General features: G+C 43.2%; 1 protein-coding gene across 1 annotated transcript in view; it reads right to left on the reverse strand.

The window, feature by feature from the left end:
- Nucleotides 1-15,106, reverse strand: part of STX6 (syntaxin 6) — a 51,335-nt gene extending 36,229 nt beyond the window's left edge. The window contains exon 1 of the mRNA XM_019976550.2: nt 14,838-15,106. Within this exon, the coding sequence (XP_019832109.1) occupies nt 14,838-14,872 (35 nt within the window). The 5' untranslated portion in view covers nt 14,873-15,106. The remainder of the gene's footprint in view (nt 1-14,837) is intronic.
- Between the last annotated feature and the right edge of the window lie 6,659 nt (nt 15,107-21,765).

Below are 21,765 nucleotides of genomic sequence, written 5' to 3' on the forward strand. Positions count from 1 at the left end.
CACCACCAATCCCACTACAAAAACTTTAACTACTTGGAATCTGTAACGTGATACAAGTTGAATCAAGCTTCCCAAATTCTTTTTTTTAAAAAGGCTCTAATTTCATCATCCGTAAAAATATTGTCAGTTGTTTTCCAAGAAGTGACAGGTTCACCTCATTCATTTTTGAGAAAATCTCAAGGTTTTTAATGGATAATTTTGATCCTTGTGAGCATATGCAAGTCTCAATAACCAGTCTGCAAGTCATTTTTTGAAGAAAAAAATGAGATTCTGTGGAGGAAAAAGTGAGCTATTTCAGCTTGTAACTGCATCATGGAAGTGCCTTCAATGGAGTCAGTCATCTTACAATACAGCAAAAGTGCCCCATGCACTCTCTCATGCTGTCACAAAGAATATTAAAGTGTGTACTGAGGTTGGGAGAAAACAACTGTGAGTTACACTTCTGATTAAATAACTTGTATCTACAATATACATATATATATATATTAAACTCTCAAAACTTAAACAAACCCAATTAAAAAAATGGGCACAGTGAAGACCCAGCACATTCCAAAATAAACAAACAAATCTTTAAAAAAGAAAACGGAGCTGATTTCTTAAAAAAAAAAAAGGGGGGGGAGGCCAAAAGATCTGCACAGTCACTTCACTAAAGATAACATACAAGTGACAAGTAAGCACATGAAATGATGCCCAATCCCTTTAGTCATTAGAAAAATGCAAAGTAAATCCATAATGAGATACCACTACAAACTTGGAATGGCCTCACACAACCAACCGACAATGCCAAGTGCTGACCAGGTGGTGGAGTAACTGGAACTCTCATGGATTGCTGGCGGCAACACAAACTTGTACAGCCATTTTGGAAAACAGTGTAGTCGTTTCTTAAAATTAAACATACAAAACGTACATTTACCATATGACCCAACAACGCCACTTCAAGACGACACAAAAACACACACACTCACACAACAACCTGCAAATTCTTACAGTGGTTTTAGTCATAATAGCCAAAAACTGAAAACAAGCCAAATGTCCTTCAACCAAGGAATGGACGGCTCTGGTACACCTTCACAATGGAATAGTACTCAGCAATAAAAAGGAACAAACCATGCCTACATGCAACAATAAAGACAAATCCCAAAACGTATCATGCAAAGTGTAAGAAGTTAGATGGCCACACAATGTATGCTTCCATTTCTGTAACATTACGGAGGAGGCAGAACTATAGGGAGAGAAAACACATCAGTAGTTGCCAGGTGCTGGACATGGCGGGAGGGGGACAGAGAGAAACTTCTAGGGGTGATGGATCTGTCCTACAACTTACTTGTGGAGTGGTGGTTACTGACTACATGCATTTGTCAAATTTCACAGAAGTATACACTAAAAAGAGTCAGTTTTATTGTTGGCTAATCATAACTTTTAAAAAGTGAGGAAAAGTTGGGACTTCCTAGGCAGTCCAGTGGTTAGGACTCTGCACTTCCACCGGGGGCCCAGGTTTGATTCCTAGTTAGGGAACTAAGATCCCACAGGGTGCATACAACAGCGAAAAAAAAGAGAGAGAGAGAGACCAACTATTTTTTTTTTTTAGAAAAGGAAAAGTGTTATTGGGAATCAAGATTAGATAAAATTAATATTTCTTTTACTGTTTCACGAAGAACAATCTGAAGGGAACGTGATTCTTTTTCTTTTTCACCACGAGGGAGGAATGGTTTTGGTGCCGCTGCCTTGATTTAGGGAAAGACACGAGTGGTTTAACCTGCCACTGCCTTTGCACCATCAGTTTAAATGTTAACATGATGAAAAAAGTAAATAACATCTGAGTAGCAAAAGCATCTGAAGCTGAGGGGCTCTGCTATGAAAGGATCTTGAGGTGGCCCCCACACTGGGAGCCAAGGGCCATACTTTCATCACCACAACTTTAAAGACGCTGACGACTCAGACTTGAGAGGAAGGAGGAGCAGGTGGGTGGATTCAATTCTAGCAACACAGAGTGAAATCAAAGAGTCCTAAAGCATGCAAGAACTTGAGCATGTCCTAAAAAAGAAATGAAAGAAATGGCAGGAATTAGAAAAATGCTACTAAGCGATCCCAGGATAACATTCAACACCCCACATGCCCGGCCAGTGACCTGGCTCATATCACTCTCAATCTCGTTCATTTTTAGTCTTCGAGTAGTAGCACAGACATAAGAAAGTCAAAGTAGTCTTATTTTACTTTTCTGAGATGTGTTTTAAGGGATCACAAAGGTGGGAATGGTCAGCAGTGGTTCTGATCTGAAAAGCCAAAGAACCTGTAGTATGTCAAGGAATCCCATCTTAATAGCATCTATAACAGGGTCCCTCAAAGTTTATAACACCTCCCAATTTTTCTTCTTTTAATATCATTTCAGCTTAGTATTAGCCTGAAAAAGAAAGCATGGAGAGAAAATGTGTGTCACAGACAAAACCTGTTTTTAAACCAAATATTAATGGTACCCAGAATATCCAAAAGAACTTGGGATTCCTGAACAGTTTGAAGACACACGTAAGAAGTACAAGACACTAACTAGTGACACAACACACTCAGCTCAGAACCATTTGTAAATACCTGGGACTACATGTTTAGAAGCACCTGTCATTCCAAGTAAACCGATGAACAGGACACAGGAGTATACAACCAGGCCAGCTGTTTGGTATTTGGGAGGATCTCAGTAGAGAAGAGCTGGTGGAGCTTTCTTCACCTACTTTTCCAGGAAAGGTACAGGGGTTGTTTCTGCATGAACTTGTGTGCATTCCCACACGTGTAGGTGCGCCATCCTCTGCTCATGGTTAGCGCCCACCACACATTGAGCCCCTGTGAGCATGCTGCACCCTGTAGGGAGCTCTGAGGCTGCCGACTCCTTAGTCAACGGTGATCCACTTTCATCTGCGGTCTCTGGAAAGGTAGGAATCACACGATATTGCCTCTTTTTCCTGTAGAGTCTGCTTTAGCTATTTTCAGGTTTTTCTTCCAAGTGCATAATGGGAATGATTAAAGTCTGATACTCAGAACTTTCTACGAGGGGCCATGTAAACCTTGAATTTCTGGAGTTCTTCGGCTTAGCTTCTTGGTACAGAGGCTTCCCTGGTGGCTCAGACCATAAAGCGTCTGCCCACAATGCGGGAGACCCGGGTTCAATCTGTGGGTCAGGAAGATACCCTGGAGATCTTCAGCAACCCACTCCAGTACTCTTGCCTGGAAAATCCCATGGACGGAGGAGCCTGGTAGGCTAGAGTCCATGGGGTCACACAGGACTGAACGACTTCACTCACTTCACTTCAGCTTAACTATCTTCTTGATAAGTAATAATCTGCTCATGGACAGCTTTGGGTATCATGTCTGACACCATTTCAACAAAAATCTTGCTAATTGCTTCCCTAGGCATTACAGGGTTAGCTCCTTACCAGGAGATATTTTTCAGCCCCTTGAAGGAGAGAGATGGCTAACTCCCACATCTGCTGCAGATGCTTCGAAGTCAGTCTCGACTCACACATTTCATGGATAACAAGAGTCACAGCGTGGAAATACCAGGGAAGAGGCTTTTCCCCTTGCTGTCCACCAAACGGCCCATCAAAATGATGAGCCCCATCACATCCTCATGGATAACAACTTCTATGACCAAGAGAATGAAGGCTCTTCACTGAGAGTCATACCAGGGCCCATGCGACCACTTGTAACACAGAGCTTCTTTCCAGTAAGCAAATGTCAAAAACGAAAACACAGCCTGCGTCTTTGAAGAATGTATCTTTCAAGCAAAAATAAAGTAATCCAAGCTTTCAAAACTGGATTCTTCCATTCCTTAAAAAGAGTTGAGATTGGCAGGATGAAACCAACCCAGTTCTTCCGTGGGTTGTTGTTGTTGTTGTTTTTTTTTCCTTTTCCTTTTGGCCACACCATGAGGCATGTGCTTATCTTAGTTCCCTGACCAGGGATTGAACCCTTGTCCCCTGTATTGGAAGTGAGGAGTCTTAACTACTGGACCACCAGGGAAGTTCCCCTGTTTGTTTGAAGCTAGCGAGCACTAACCTCTAGTCACTGCTGGTTAAGCCCCTACCACACAACATTCTGCCAAAGAATTGATGCTTTTCAATTGTGGTGTTGGATAAAACTCTTTGAGTCTCTTGGACTGCAAGGAGATCAAATCAGTCAATCCTAAAGGAAACCAATCCTGGATATTCATTGGAAGGACTGATGATGAAGCTGAAGCTCCAATACTTTGGCCACCTGATGTGAAAAACTGATTCATTAGAAAAGACCCTGATGCTGGAAAAGATTGAAGGCAGAAGGGGACGACAGAGGATGAGATGGTGGGATGGCATCACTGACTCAATGGACATGAGTTTGAGCAAGCTCCAGGAAATGATGAAAGACAAGGAAGCCTGGTGTGCTGCAATCCATGGGGTCACAAAGAGTCAGACATAACTGAGCGATTGAACGACAATACAACATCCCAGTCTGTTCCACCATGGAGAAAAGTTCACCATCCCAGCCAACCCTTTGTTTGGGTTTCAGGCAATACATTCAGATGTCCATAAAATCATTTCTTAGCTGGATCTCACCAAATTTGTTGGTAAGATGGAAGGAAGAAGTGTTTCAGCCATTAGGGAGCTTCAGTTTCCCTGAACCTGTCATTCAGTTGGGCCAACAAACTGCAGGATAATCATAGGTGCAGCCTCCACCAGCCTTTTGATTTCTCCTTTCTTCTCTGACCATGCTGATAGGCTCTGAAGTGGCATCTGTTTCAGTTACTCTGGTTGTATAACAATGACCCCCAAAATCAGGGGCAACAAATGACCATTTCTTATGTACATGGATTCTTTTTTTTTATTTTTTTATTTTTTAACTTTATAATATTGTATTGGTTTTGCCATATATCAAAATGAATCCACGACAAGTATACATGTGTTCCCCATCCTGAAACCTCCTCCCTCCTCCCTCCCCATACCATCCCTCTGGGTCGTCCCAGTGCACCAGCCCCAAGCATCCAGTATCATGCATCGAACCTGGACTGGCGACTTGTTTCATATATAATATTATACATGTTACAATGCCATTCTCCCAAATAATCCCACCCTCTCCCTCTCCCACAGAGTCTAAAAGACTGTTCTATACATCAGTGTCTCTTTTGCTGTCTTGTATACAGGGTTATTATTACCATCTTTCTAAATTCCATATATATGCGTTAGTATACTGTATTGGTGTTTTTCTTTCTGGATTACTTCACTTTGTAGAATAGGCTCCAGTTTCATCCACCTCATTAGAACTGATTCAAATGTATTCTTTTTAATGGCTGAGTAATACTCCATTGCGTATATGTACCATAGCTTTCTTACCCATTCATCTGCTGATGGACATCTAGGTTGCTTCCATGTCCTGGCTATTATAAACAGTGCTGCGATGAACACTGGGGTACATGTGTCTCTTTCAATTCTGGTTTCCTCAGTGTGTATGCCCAGCAGTGGGATTGCTGGATCATAAACGTGCATGGATTCTTTGGGTCAGGAATTTGTGCCAAACACAGAAGGGATGGCTTGTCCCTGCTGCACACTGTCTGGGGCCTCAGCTGAAAGACTCCCTGGGCAGGGGGCCGGGGCAGGAGGCGCTCCTCAGTAGCATCTCTGCGCCTTCGTAGTCTCGCCGCATGAGCGCTCGAGCAGAGGGGCTGCGGTAGAGCTGGACTTGCGTCCCAAGTCACAAAGATGTGACTGGAAGCTGAACTGGGTGTCTTTTGTGACTTAATCCTCAGGAGTCAAGCAGTGTCATTTATGCCTCATTCTGTCAGTCAAGGCAGTTACACAGGTCTGCCTGGGTTCAAAGAAAAGCAACGAAGATCCCAGCTTGATAGAAGAAAGCCAGCTTCACAATTTAAGAAAAGCAAATGGGACAGGACAGATATTGGACGGCCACCTTTGGAAAAACACACAGGCTGTAACACGTGTGTCTGGAGCAGCACCCATGGTGTACGTCATCCTGTATGTACCAAACCGGGGTCCCTGGTTCACCAACGCACCGAGAGGCTGCTGAGGGAGACGGTTTCCACTCTACTGATGAAACTGAAAACCCTAGGCTGTGCGAGCCTCTGCATCATTCTCCCACCCTGGGCCCCATCGGCCTGTCCCACCACCAACCCCTCAGGCTAGGTGAGGAGGCGCTCTTTTCACCGCCTGACTTGCACACTCAAGCCTTTTGTAAGGGGAAACACACACACCTGCGACACTTGCCCTTACTGCCATTTCCAAATTCAACTTCACTGTGATAATATCTTTTGCAATAATTCTCCTAGAGGCGGAAAAAAAAAAAAAAAAAAAGCCTTTAGTTACCTACAGTTCTAGACAATTCTGACCTCAACCTGCACCGCTTCCACAGCTCCCCGGGACAGTACTACTGCCCCAGGGACACTGCAGGTCCCAGTCACGGGTGACTTGAACTCGCCCTCATTTTCAGTGTACTTGACACCGCAGCCTTTCTATTTTCTTGGAACTCTCACTTCCTTGTTTTTGTGATATTATGCTATTTTAGCTTCTACTAATTTTCTCTTTCCTCTTCTTCCACCTGGTCCCAGTATTTCTCAGCACTACGTTTACAGTTTCTAGGTGCTCAACAACACTAGTAGATTCAAACGCTCCCTTGAGGTTGATGACTCCCCAACTGCCGTCCCAACCCTAACCAGTCACCCAGGACTAAATCTTATATTTTAGCTGTCTCCAGGATCATTCCATTTGCCTAAAACCAAACTAATCATATTCTTCCTACAAAAAAGCAAGTATTCAAACAACAAAATAAAGCAGAAAACAACAACAATTGCTTCCTTCTCTAACTTCCTCATTCTAGTTCTTAGTGACACTATTCTCCAAGATTTGAAACTAGTCTAGACAAGCATCATCTTTGACTCTTCCTCTTACTTCTCACCTTGCACAACCTCTACTTAAGCTGCGTCACTGGATTTTAGATCTAGAAGGAACTTTCACAATAACAAGTCTGCCTTCATTAAACAAATAAGAGAACAGGGGCTCAGACTTCTTGGTTTCAGACCTCAAGTTCTTCTGACCCAGAGCACGAGGCGCCTTCCAGTAACAAGACTTTTCAACCCCATCAAAGCCTCCTGACAAATCTATTTTCTTAGTGAATCAAAAGACCTGGGTTTGAGCCCTCAGAAGTTGTCTGACCACAGGCAAGTGGCATGGTAACAACTGTTAAAACCGCCTCCTCATTAAGAATTTACAAAAGCAAACAGATTAAATTTAAACTCCTCAACTGGGTATTCCATGCCTCCTCCTCCCCACAAAGGAGCCAACTTTAATTTCCAACCTGATTTCTCACTGAAACAAAATCTGTTTCAGTTGGCAGCTCTTCTTCTCATCCTCCCTTTCCTCATTTCTGGCTCTGGACTTTCGCTCACCGCTTCCCCATCTGGAAGAGTCCTTACACCTCTGCAAATGAAAAGCAGACACTTCCTTCATGGCTCAGATTAAGGCCCTACTTGCTTCATGCAAGTGTCCCTGACCAACATTCCCCGGGGAGTCTTTTCTGTCTCCACAGCATCTCAGCTCTATTCCAAAATCTTACATGCAATCCCTATCGTCTATCACCTAAACTGCTTCACACAGCTGCACAGTGTTCTTCAAACCAGGAGCCAAACAGAGTATCAGGAATTCAATAAATGTGTAACAAATGTCTGCAAAGTGATTTTTACAATGAAACATCTGATTGGGGAGTTGCCTAGGCCTCCACACTCTCACTGCCAAGGGTGTGGGTTCCAGCCCTGGTTGGGGAACTAAAATCCCACAAACTATGCAGCAAGGCAAAAAAAAAAGAAAAAGAAAGAAACATCTGAAACATCTGATAGATTTTCAAAAAGTAGAAAATGAGACTTGACATATTCCATTTTATTGGATAATAGTATTCATAAATAAGGATAACTTTTCTCAACATTGTGAATAAAGTGCACAATGCTTGCCTTCAAGGAGCTCATAAAAGGTTCTACACAGAGACAAGAGAGAGAATAATACAATGTAAAACATATTGTTTTGCTCATCTGCTTACTTACACCATTATTTCAACAGGATCCATAGCCAAGAACATAGAAATAAAACTATCCTCCTTTAGGCACACAAAGCCTCCAAACCAGCAAAATATTAAAGGAACACAATATTTATGCCTTTTCCCTACAGGAGAGGCTCACTTGGTACAAAATACTCTCATATTCCACCACTCAATTTCTTAATGGCTTATTTTGATTACAAGCTGCAAACAAAAGAGGGGTAAAAACTACAGATCCCGAAACTCAAAATGGGATCATTCATTCAACAAACACTATGTAGGACCTTACTGAAGACAATGATGAAAAAAACATGATTCAAATATGGTATGTTTCACCTAGCAAATTAGTCAAGGTTTCTTCAAATGAGAATCTCAGTACTGGCAAGGGATCAAGGGAAATGGGTCCATCAAACTTTGGCGGGGTGGAGTGCGGAGTAGAGTAGAGAGGAGTGTATCCTGGAAGGCAATTTGGTAACATGTATCAGAAGCTTTGAAAATGTGCTGGCCCACTGAATTAGCAATTCTGCTAGAGGAATCAAGGCTTTGGAAATAATCAGAAACAGCAATGAAGACCTATGAAAAGCAGGGCTTATCATTACAATAATTGTAATAATGAGAAATTTAGAAACATCATAAATGTCATCCCAGGTGATAAATTGTATTACATTTATATGACAAAATACAAAGGCAGTCATTAAAAAGCCTCCCCACCAAAGGCATGCTACATGCTAAGGATATAAAGATATACAGATGAAATGATTTCAAGACAGTATGATCCCAATTTCTTCATGATTAATAATAACAATAATACCAATTTATATAAATCCTGGCCTTTCCAATTACAAGCTTATGAACTTGGAAGTTTTTTTTAACTAATTTTGTTCATTTGTAAAATAATAATAATAGTACTAGTACCTAGTTCATAAGGATTAAAACGACAACCCCTGGCAGGTTCTCAGCACAGTGACTGATATATGATAAGAGATCAAAAACTGATGGGTAGTATTACATAAAACTATTAACAGAAACTGATAAGAAAGACACCAAAATTTTAACTATTTCTGGATGATGGCATTTCAATGCTTTTTTTTTTTTTTTTTTAACATTTATGCACGTGGCTGCACCGGGTCGTCGTCGTGGCACGCGTGATCTTTAGTTTCAGCGTTCAAACTCTTAGTTGCAGCATGTGGGATCTAGTTCCCTGACCAGGGATTGATCCCAGGCCCCCTGCCTTGGGAGCTTCAGAGTCTTAGCCACTGGACCACCAGGGAAGTCCCTTCAATGAATCTTTAATCCTTTTCTAAAATACTTTTATTTCCTAAGTTTTCTAAAATGAGCATATGCTACTTTAAATGTTACTCCAAAATAAAAACAGAACAAAAAAACAGTAAGACATGGTCTTTCGTCTTAGAAAGGGCAGACTGTTTGGAAGGAGACACATCAACAGACATTTAAAAGAGAATGTTTACTGAGCACTTGATGGATGCCCCAAACTGTGCCAAGACAACATACATGCCTTAACTCATTTAATCCTCATAACTGATAAAGCAGGCATTGTTAAGCCAATTTTGTACCTAAAGAAACAAGTTCAGAGAAGATAATTAACATGCCAAAAGTTACATCAAATAATGGATAGAGGTGAGATTCCAACTTTAGATCAGCCTGATTTACACAGCTCACTTCCTTCACCAAATCTCACTGCCTCTGGAAGTCACATAAAAAGAAAAATAACATCCAGAGCACGCATTTCCTTTCCCTTTGCACCTAGCTTTGTTTTTCTTACAGAATCTACCACCACCTGATATACCATATATTTGTTCACTTGTTTACCACCTGTCCCTAGAACATAAGCTTCATAAGGACAGGAATGTCGTTTGCCCACTGCTGGACCTTTCGCCCCTGGTAAACGAAAAGAGAACACTCGGTAAGTGTTTTAGAATGAAGGATTCTGGATAGAGCTGTGACCTGACCATGTCTCCAAGGCCACATCTGGCAGCAGTGCCAATGAAGCTTGCTGAAGAGGACACTTGTAAGAGTCCAGGTGGGAGAGGACAAGGACGTGAATGAGGGCGGAGGAACCAAAACCAGAGAGGAAGAGAATTCCAGAGATATCCCGGGGATGCACTACGAGGACCTGATGACCAAGTGGACATAGGACTGATACAGAGTGTGGAGTCGGGAGTGAATAGGGCTAAGAGGAGGAAGGGATTTTTAGGTAGGGGGAAGGAAATGAAAAAGAATTGGCGGTAAGATACCCATCCCACAGCATGGGGGATGTCAAACAATTAGTAAAATACACAGAAGAACACTTGGGAGAGAGTTGGGTCAGAGTGACTAGGGTGCGGGATGTACAGAACCACCTGATGCAATGGGAATAATCAAGCTTACTTAGTGAGAACACACCTGAAGAGGGTCAACCACTCAAACTACAAGTGAAGGGCCGGTCTCGGTTTACTCAGTAGGGCTAAGCGTTCTGGGAGCAAAAATACCACTGTGAATACATGGGCCAGTAGAGCTCCACCTGCCCAGAGAGCCCAGCTGCCCGACTGTGGTGGTTTTCCCCCATGTTCTGGTGTTCTGCTCTGAACAAGACATCGACAGTATCAAAATCTCACAAAGTGAACCTCAAACACTCAGACACCAATCACTGAATATTTAAATTAAAATAGCTTTCTAACTGGTCTCCTTTTTAATCTTTCTTCACACTGATGCACCCAACACTACTACCAAATCAATATTCTCAGGACCCTAATTTCATGTCATGTCCCTGCTTTTCATAACTATTCATGGGATTCTCAAGGCAAGAATACTGAAGTGTTTTGCCATTCCATTCTCCAGTGGACCACATTTTGTCAGAACTCTCCACCATGACCCATCTGTCTTGGGTGGCCCTACACGGCATGGCTCATAGTTTCACTGAGTTTCAAAAAAGCTAAGTGCCAAAGAATTGATGCTTTTGAACTGTGGTGTTGGGGAAGACTCTTGAGAGTTCCTTAGGCAGCAAGATCAAATCAGTCCATCCTAAAGGATATTAGTCCTGAATATTCATTGGAAGGACTGATGCTGAAGCTGAAACTCCAATACCTTGGCCACCTGATGCAAAGAACTGACTCATTGGAAAAGGCCCTGATGCTGGGAAAGACTGAAGGCAGGAGAAGGGGATGACAGAGGATGAGATGGTTGGATGGCATTACCTACTCGATGGACATGAGTTTGAGCAAGCTCCGGGAGTTGATGATGGACAGGGATGCCTGGCATGCTGCAGTCCATGGGGTCCCAAAGGGTAGGACACAAATGAGCAACTGAACTGAACTCCCTGCTTTGAAAACTTCCAATGGCCTCAAGATGAGCTCTTCTTGATTTTATTCTACCTGTTCTGTGAAGTGTTAACAGTATGAGGAGAACTAGGCAGCTGAATGTTGAATCCTGGGTCTACCACCTATTAGCTTTGTGACCCTGTGGAAGTAACTCAACCGCCCTGTGGTAGCTGTTTCTCATCTGTTAAGTGGGGCTAATACCCACACCACAGAACTCTTCTTACAAAGTGGTAATTCTTATAAAGTGCTTACTGAGCTTGCAACACCTGGCATAGGTGTTGCATCCTTTAAATGTCAGTTATTATTATTATTACTTCTCCAAATAAACTTCCTACTCCGCCTGGGATGCCCTCCTTGATTTCTAAACACACCATGCCCATCTGAGGGCCTTTGCTGGTCGTGTTCTCATCCACGAACCACCATTCCTTACCAACCACAACCACCAAAGAGAACTTCTTCAACATTTATGCTATATATTCAAGGTGGCGGGCTGGAAACACAGGAAAAACAAACAGTTCCAACCCTCAGAGCTCACGGTAATAATGACAGAGAGCCAGAGGAAGAGGTGCGATAATGTGTTACAGGTGTCAAGGAAGCGCTTTCTGGAGGCAGTGGAGATGCTGACTTTGAATCCTGCAAGCTGAGTGCGCGCATCTGGCAGAATGCATGCATATGGGGTCAGAGCACCCAGTCCCACAGTCACAGTCACTGTACTGAGTCTGGAGATCCTGGAGCTCTGGGCAGGCACAGTGAGAGAAGGGTAAAGGAAGGCTGCATCACAAGGCCAGGAAGTCTTGAGACTTTCCTCCAGGCAACAGGCAGCCACTAAATGATGTTAAGTAGGGAACTCCTGCTTGGGTTCTAGAAGAGCTACACCTGTCCTGCCCAATATGGACACCACATGTGACTGCCGAACTATGCTAGTGTGACTGTGGGACTAAGTTTTAAATTTTAATTACTTTAAATTTAAAAGCTGACACTCAATTCACTTACCAAAAAATTTAAAAATATACTTGGAACAATTTGGGTATGTGAATCTACTTTTTCAACTGTAAGTTTAATGAATTCTAAAAACAGATCAAGTGTCTCTGATGAAAATTCAGCATCCAAATTGAGATGTGCTGTAAGTGTAAAACACACACCAGATTTGAAGACAGTACAAAAAGGGTGAGAGTCTTCGTTAATAATCTTTATAATTATCACATGTTGAAATATTTTGACTATCCCAGGTTATCGATGACATTAAAATTCACTTTACATGTTTTTCACTTTCCCTGTGTCGACTAGGAAATGTAAAATGCCATGTGTGGCTCACACTGCATTCTGGAGAACACTCGTCCGACAAAACCAAGGCAGACGCAAGAGGAAAGAGACTGGAAGCAGGAAGACCAATTAGAGACTCTTCTTGACGAGTCCAGAAAAGACACACAGGACTGAATCATCGAAGTGATACTCATCTTCAAAACCCAATTCAAGACCTGCTACTATGTTCAAAGCTTTTCCAATAGTAACCTTTCCTAATGGGATGCCTTTCTGTGAACTACTAGGGGACTTACCATCTGTTGGATTCACTTCAGCACTAATCATTTCCATCAGTCATTTCTACTTAATTATTGGGTGACTTGTTTCTCAGATTAGACTATCAGCTCCTAGGCTAAAGGTCACAATTTAGGCTTCTTTCATTTTTCCACATCATGCAGTGAGTGTATTTTCAAAACTTTTAATAAACAGAGGTACATGGCTCCCCATATATTTCACCACATTATCTGGAGACACTCATGTAGCTAATTTTACTTTTCCATAGCAAAAGGTTTTGATATCTTAAAAGATATGCGCTCAAACAATGTAAAAGTCAAACAAGATTCCTGGCCAATGTTTCAATAAAGCAGTGCTATCTAATCAGTGAGCAAGCCCTGGCAAATCGTACTATCAGGAAAAATAGTCAAGATGGCAGAGCAATTTAGCATTTTCACAAATTCCATTTAAAAATGAAACAAAAAATTCTGATTATCTACAGCCTCCACTGCCAGACATAACCTTTGAAACCTAAGAATTAAAAACATTTAAAGGAAAAACACACAGATTTCACATTTAAAAATTAACACCTAAAAAAAAAAATCAATTCTTCTAATAACATTTTCCAGGTAGAGATCCATGTATTATTAATCATCTAAACTCAGATTTTCCTATCTAAAGTCAGGTGAAGGCAAAACCTTTTAGGGAAATGTTAAATATATATATAAATGTATCTTACTGTACCATGGATAATAAAGTATTTCACCTAGAATATCACTTAAATTTTCTTAGAAGAACCTTAAAAAAAAAAAAATCACATACACCCTCAAGTAACTGGTCAGCTTTTATCCCTACAGAAATAGAAATAGGGAGCTAGGAACTAGTTGAAAGCAAAGCCGTACTTTAGGGTGATTAGCACTGATCTCTCAGGAACTTTGCAGTTCTCAAATTTTTAACGTTTGTTTGACATTTAAAACAAAAGCTGACAAGTTGTAACAACAGGATCCATCTTCCCTGAATTTGTTTAACGGCTACAAAGCCTATATAACAGAGTGCCATTAAAGTTTCTGGGTATCTGCAAACAACTGAGCAATCAAAGATGGAGTCACGACAGCTCACAGGGAAAAATAAGTTTAAGGCTGTTCTAGTCTGAAAGGCAGAGGAAGAAATGGGGGAAACCTGTCAAACAGCCTGGATGAAATCAGGGAGTTAAAAACCAAGCGCTCATTTCCTTTAGCACTGTGGGAAAAACCCGGTGCTAACAGAAAGCTAAGGAAAGTTTAGTTTGGCTGATTTCATTTTGTTTTCCTTCCAACATCATCACTGAGTTTGAACGGCTGCTTTCCTCCCCTCCCATTACTCAGTAAAAACTCCCCCACTGAATTGAGTCGTCTTCCGGAGCCAGGCGCCCCCGCCTCCAAGCCTGCTAACGTGCTCAGACGCCTCTGGGCATGTTGTGGTCTCACCCGTCTGCGGGGCCAGCGCTCCGAACTCAATGGACAATAGGAGCTCACCCCCGTCCACGCCAACTACAAAGCTCAGGAGGGCCATTTCCCTTTTCCTGCCCAGATGCTGTTTTTCCCCCTTCGAAGCAGGGCCCCGTGCTCCACTAGAGCCCCAGTTTGGTCTGGGACGCCTAAGCTCCCTTCCCACCTGCAGAACTGCTGAACCCCTCCTCCCGTCCAAATAAGTTGTAGGGCAGCGCACAGGCCAAAGGGGACCCCCCCCCCAGGGGCTTGACTGGGGGCATGGGTTTCAAAGTCCAGGTAGGACGGGAAAGGGATGTCTCTGGACACTTGATCACGGCCCTCCAGGCTAAGCCGTCCCCACTGTCCCCACGCCAGCCTCTACTTGCCTCCCATCCCCCCTACAACGAGGAGAGGCGGGGAGGTGCGGGCAGGCAGCACGGCCACCGCCTCCTCCAGTGGAGCCCTCGGCAACACTCACCCTTTCACCACAAAGAAGGGGTCCTCCATGGACATGGCGTCCCGGCCCCCGGCCGCCTCACGTTTGCTCCGCGCACAGGGCGCCCGCGCCCTCCAAATTTCCCTCTGCCCACCCTACCCGCCTCTCGTAGCGGCCCGCGCCTCGGCCTGGGGGTCCCGAAGCCTCTGCGCGCGCAGGGCGGGGTGCACCGGCCAGCCGCTGGTCCAGCACTCGATGGGCACTGCAGACCAAATCCAGACTCCGAAGCCGGCCCCGCGGCTGTCCCCTCCCCCGACTCCTCCCGGAGCGTCCGGCCGCCTGGCTCCGCCCCCAGGTTCCTCGGCCTCGGCCAATCACGAACGCCACCCGCCGCACCACTTCCGCATCCGTGCACACGTGATCACAGCCGACCCCGCCCCTCGTTGGCGGGCCCTGGGCACCTTGTCACACGACCCTGGAGGCGGGGCTCTGGAGGCGGTGGAAGAGGGTGGGTCTTCTCTCCACTTGCCCCTCAGGATTCAGGGGCCGGAGCTGCTTGTCCCTTCGCCGGAAAGGCATTCAGGTGTCCTCAGTTCAGTTCGGTCGCTCAGTTGTGTCCGACTCTTTGCGACCCCATGAATCGCAGCACGCCAGGCCTCCCTGTCCATCACCAACTCCCGGAGTTCACTCAGACTCACGTCCATCGAGTCAGTGATGCCATCCAGCCATCTCATCCTCTGTCGTCCCCTTCTCCTCCTGCCCCCAATCCCTCCCAGCATCAGAGTCTTTTCCAATGAGTCAACTCTTCGCATGAGGTGGCCAAAGTACTGGAGTTTCAGCTTTAGCATCATTCCTTCCAAAGAAATCCCAGGGCTGAGCTCCAGAATGGACTGGTTGGATTTCCTTGCAGTCCAAGGGACTCTCAAGAGTCTTCTCCAACACCACAGTTCAAAAGCATCAATTCTTCGGCGCTGAACCTTCTTCACAGTCCAAATCTCACATCCATACATGATCCGGGAAAAACCATAGCCTTGACTAGCTGGACCTTTGTTGGCAAAGGAATGTCTCTGCTTTTGAATATGCTATCTAGGTTGGACATAACTTTCCTTCCAAGGAGTAAGCGTCTTTTAATTTCATGGCTGCAGTCAGTCCTAGGTATGCGTTAGTATCTCCTTTGCACAATTCTTTCACCTTTCCTCTACTTTTGATACTTGATTTTGATAACATTGATTTAGAAATCCATCTCGTCCTCCACTTACAATAAAGCCTGCTCGTATACATTATCTGACTATATTGCACAACTTTACATAGGTCTTACTATATCCAACAATGCACTGAAGGCTGTATGTACATTATCTCAATATTCTTGGGGGGAAGGTATTATTATTACCATTTAGTAGATGAGAAAAGTTCAGAGACGCTTCGAGATTTCCTGCTCTCATACAACCTGAACAGGGCAATCAGAGAATCTGTGCACTTTCCACCAGACGGGTGTATTTTCTATTGCTGTGTGCCTTTCTCGAAGTGACCAGTAAGATAATTTTTTCATACAGCATGTGATGCTTCCCAGGAGAAAGAACTTTTGAGGGACAAAGGAGGGGCCAGATATGGCAACTTCTTCTGAGCTAAATGGTTCAAAAGCACTTCCAGAAAGTATTTTGGTCAGAACAGTTATCAAATTCATATGTTAGATGTGCTATGGGGTCTGTGAACATTAATTGCTGATTATCTTCGAGCACTTCCTGTATGTCAGGCACTGTGCTAAGTGTTAACCTCAGTTGCTGTCAGGAGGTAATTACTGTTGTTATCCCCATTTTACAAATGAGAAATCTGAGACTTTTGCAGGTTAAGTGACTTGCTTAAAGTACCAGTCTTTTTGGAGATGGAAGAGTCCTTTGAACCAGACAAATCCTGTTTGAACCTGAGTTCTGTTATTCAGTCCCTCATCTATAAAGTGTGTATAATAATATTTAGCTCGTGGATTGTTGTGAGGGTTAAGTAAAAATGCATGGAAACCCCAAGGCCCCAAGGAAGTAAGGCAGTGAAGTCAGGGAATCTAGTCTGGAAGCTGCTGTGGTCATCCAGCCTAAAGGGCTGAGGACCAGAATAGGACAGCAGCAATCATAAATGGAGAGGAAGCAGACAATCTGATAGATGTTTCCAAGGAAAAACAAAACACCTAGATATGGTGAAAGGCTGAATGGGGTTAAAGGGGAGAGAGGTGAATATCAGACTCCAGGCTTCTCTGAGACCCTGGAGGAGCAGCTGAAGGGGATCAGATGTAGGGAAAAAGAAGCTGTTGGAAGAGAACTGTTTGGGTTCTGAACATATTGAGATGGGGAACTCAAAAGGGATCAATCATTTTTCATTCATTCAACAAACACATGGAAGTTGAAGAGAAGATGAGAATAAAGATTAAGAGCCATAGTTGCAGCCGGACTGTGCTCAGTCACTCATTCGTGTCTGACTCTTTGCAGCCCCATGGACTGTCGCCCACCAGGCTTCTCTGCCCATGGAATTTTCCAGGTAAAAATACTGGAGTGGGATGCCATTTCCTACTCCAGGGGATCTGCCTGACCTAGGGATTGAACCCATGTTTCCCGTGTCTCCTGCACTGGCAGGCAGATTCTCTAGCCCTGTTGCCACCTGGGCAGCTGGATTATCTGTGTTCAAATCTTAATTCAGCTATTTCCTGAGTATTGTGTCTTGGGCAAGCTGCTTAGTCTCTCACTGTCCTCAACTAAGAAATGAATATCATAATAGCACCTTGCTCATAGAGTGTCCGGAGAAGGTAATGGCAACCCACTCCAGTACTCTTGCCATGGACAGAGTAATGAAATCCCATGGACAGAGGAGCCTGGTAGGCTACAGTCCGTGGGGTCGTGAAGAGCCGGACACGACTGAGCGACTTCACTTTCACTTTTCACTTTCATGCATTGGAGAAGGAAATGGCAACCCACTCCAGTATTCTTGCCTGGAGAATCCCAGGGATGGGAGCCTGGTGGGCTGCTGTCTATGGGGTCACACAGAGTCGGACACGACTGACGTGACTTAGCAGCAGCAGCATAGAGTGTCATCAGGATTAAATGAGTCAGTGTCTGAGAAATGCTCAGAATAGTACTAGCATGCGTTGTCATCTTACTATGTGCTAGGCACTGAAATGAACCGGCTTGGTCCTTGACTTCAAGGAATTCTCAGACTAGCAGGAGAGCAAGGCCAGTTACATAATGAAAGAAAGGCATATGTTGCCAGAGAAACACGGAGACAAGCCACCAATCTATTTGTGTGTGGGGGAAGGTGGGGAGGACTTCTGAACAATGGCTAGAGGCAGCCAGGAGACAGCAGGGCAGCCTTTGGAGGAGCCATGGCAGGGGGCATAGCTGGAACGGAAAGAATAGGATTGTGGCAGCAGGAGCCAAGGGTGGAAATGGGCAGGGCCAGTTTCTCGGGGCCCTTGATTGTGATGTTAAGAACTGTGAAGACTCAGCTGAGGGAATTGACAGGATAATTCTGGCATTTGACGTAGGTGCAGCAGTGGCTGAAAGGTCAGCTGGGAAGTCATGGTCCAGAGAAGGGGTGAGGGTGTCCTGAGATAGGCTCACTGCAACTAGGATGGAGAGGGGGGATATATTTGAGAAATACTTTAGAGGCAACATTCGGGGATTTGGTGAGTGAATGGTTCAGCGTTCAGCGTTTTCAGAGCTGGTGAAAGAAGGAGTGTTCTGGACTTGGAAGTGGATTGTTGTTAGTTCCAATCACTGAGAAAAAGAACATAGGAGGACTAGAATTAGGGTGAACATAAATTAACTGCTAGCAGGTTGATTTTCCGGGGCTTCCCGGGTGGTACACTGGTAAAGAATCCACCTGCCAATGCAGGAGACACAAGAGACATGAGTTTGATCCCTGGGTTGGGAAGACCCCCTGGAGGAGGAAATGGCAACCCACTTCAGTATTCTTGCCTGGAAAATTCCATGGACAGAGGAACCTGATGGGCTACAGTCCATGGGGCAGCGAAGACTCGGACACAACTGAGGATTCGAGCATGTATGTCAGTTCTCCCCACTAAACTGTAAACTCACAGAGGGAGGGAGACTTCCAATGTTACTACCACCTCAATACCTGGCATAGCGTCTTGTTATCTATTCCATGAAAGGGGTGTCTCTTTCTTTAATATGTCATCCTTTCTCAAACCAACCCAGACCTTGGCCTCTGCTACCCCAGGGAAAGGGAAGTATAGCTTAAATGGGAGGAAAAATAAAGGAAGCTCTTTCTTTTCCCTCTTCTCTTCTTTTTTTCTTCTTTTCTTTTTCTCTTCTATTCTTTTAAATTTAACAGGCCTCAGATCCTGGCATAAACAAAGACATAATAACTCAGGAAGAACACTCAGCAAAAAGTCATCTCCTCTACCCACTCCCCACCCTCCACTACCTCCCGAAAAAGAAGAGTTAAAAATTTTCATGGAGCAAAAAAATCAAAACAGTAGTTGCCTTTGGGTGGGGAGTATGATTAGGAAAGGAAACTTTCTGGGGGCTAGTGATTTTCTGTATTTTGACAGGACTGTAGGTTACACAGGTATGTGAATTTGTCAGGACTTGTCAAGCGTACTTAGACTCTGTCCATTTTGCTGGAACAAGGCTAACATTCCAACTCTGAGATTTTGAATGGTCAGCCGTGAAAACCTTGGGTCTCTGAGCAAGTCTCCAAAGTTAGGAGAGTGAGTGGTGGAGGATACTACTGGGATCCTGCAAGGCATCTTGTGCTGAAATAGGAAATGCCAATGCAGAAAGAGGGCACAGGCCACCAGGTCACGAGCTCATGAGGATGAGCATCAGAAAGGATCAAATCACACCCTGTTGCTAGGAATGCCAGAATAAACCCGGGCCACTTCCAACCCCATAAAAGCTGTGAGAGTTCCATATCACTCCAACAAAGGGATCTCTTCCATTCTCAGATGGGAATGGTGTCTAAACTACTCCCTCACTAGGTCATTTTAAGGATCAATTGGGATGTTAAATGTGACTACATTTTGCAAAGTGTTTAAGATACTCTGTGTCCCCCTAGGTCTTTTTAAAAAATAGTTTTGAAATTTTAATTGTGGTAAAATACACATAACATAAAATTTTCCATCTTAACCATTTTAAAGTACTCTGTTCAGTAGTGTTTACAGTCACATTTTCTACCAACCTCCAGAATGTTTATTTGCTAAACTGAAACTCTGAAACATGTCCTTAGTCTCTGCTCCCCCTGCCTGACCACCCTTCTACTTCCTACCTCTATGAATTTAACTTCTCTAGATACCTCATATAAGCGCTTCTCATACACTCATACAGTATTTGTAACACATGTATCTCATACCGTATTTGTCTCTTCGTGATTGACTCTTTTCACTCAGCATAAGGTATTCGAGGTTCAATCATGTTGTGGCATGTGTCAGAATTTCCTTCCTTTTTGAGGCAGACATTCTATTGCATGTATACATCACCTTTTCTTTGTTCATTCTTGTATTGATGGACACTTGGATTGCTTCCACCTTTTGACAATTGTGAATAATGCTGCTATGAACATGGATGTACCAGTATGTAGTTGAGATACTGTTTTAAATTGTTTCGGGTGTATACCCAGAATTGGAATTGCTGGATCATAATCTTTTGAAGAACTTCCAGACTGTTATAGTGGCTGCACCATTTTCCATTCCCACTATGAGTGCACAAGAGTTTCAATTTATTCACATCTTTGCCAACACTTGTTATTTTGTTTATGTGTGTTTTTTTTCTGTAGTAGCCATCTTAATAGATTTGAAGTATGTCTCATTGTGGTTTTGATTTGCATTTCCCTAATAATTAGTGCTGTTGAACATCATTTCATGTAAACATTTCATTGTATAAAATTCCCAAACTTAATTTTTATTTTTTAAAATTTTCTAAATTTTTATTTTATATTGGAGTATAGTTGATTTACAATGCTGTGTTAGTTTCAGGTGTACAGCGAAGTGAATCAGTTTTACATATATCTATTCTTTTTCAGATTGTTTTCCCATTTAGGTTATTACAGAATATTGAGCAGCATTTCTTTGCCAAACTTTAAATACATGTTTTTCTATATAAATAAACAAATGGCTTATTGGCCATTTGTATATCTTCTTTTGGAGAAGGGAATGGCAACCCAGTCCAGTATTCTTGCCTGGAGAATCCCATGGACAGAGGAGCCTGGGAGGCTACAGTCTGTGGAGTTGGAAGAGTCGCACACGACTGAGCGACTAAGCACAGCACATATCTTCTTTAGAGACGTGTCTATTCAAGTCCTTTGCTCATTTAAAAATTGTGTTTGTCTTTTTGTTGTTGCGTTCATTTTTGAAACAAGATTGAGTAAGGGAGAAAAGTGCTATGTAGACGTTAGGTATTATACTCTTCATCTTCATCCCAATCTTTTAAAGGCCCTGAAATGCATGTGCTTGTTCTGGAGCACTCCAGAAGACACTGGCTCTTGTTGGCATCCATTGACCTGGCTATGTGTACATTTCCCAGCACCAACCATAGGGAATATCCACATGCAAGTTGTGTTTTCTTTCCTTATATATATAACACAAGAAAGTGATTAACAATTTCTGAAACATCCATTTGATGGTCACCAAAAAGGTTGTTTAAAATTGTATAATGATATATATTGAAAATAGCAAGACAATATTATATTTATAATATGATTTCAATTCTGCTCATTTTTATATGAAGAAACACTTTTACACATAGAAAAAAGAAAATGTACTTAAAGTTTGATCATTTTCTACAATGGAGTATATACTTGGATAATCAGAAATATAAAAAGTAAAAAAAGAAAGAAAAATTGAAGAAAGATAAGTGAGAAAGCCAAGTGACCACATATGCAAAAATATAACAAGGGTTAGCAGTTTTAAATCCCTTTTAGAATAAGGCAGGTTAAGAGTGTATGAATGAAAGGATATTAGTGAGTTCGC

The sequence above is a fragment of the Bos indicus genome, chromosome 16 (genome assembly GCF_029378745.1).
Source record: "Bos indicus isolate NIAB-ARS_2022 breed Sahiwal x Tharparkar chromosome 16, NIAB-ARS_B.indTharparkar_mat_pri_1.0, whole genome shotgun sequence".
Classification (NCBI taxonomy): Eukaryota; Metazoa; Chordata; class Mammalia; order Artiodactyla; family Bovidae; genus Bos; species Bos indicus.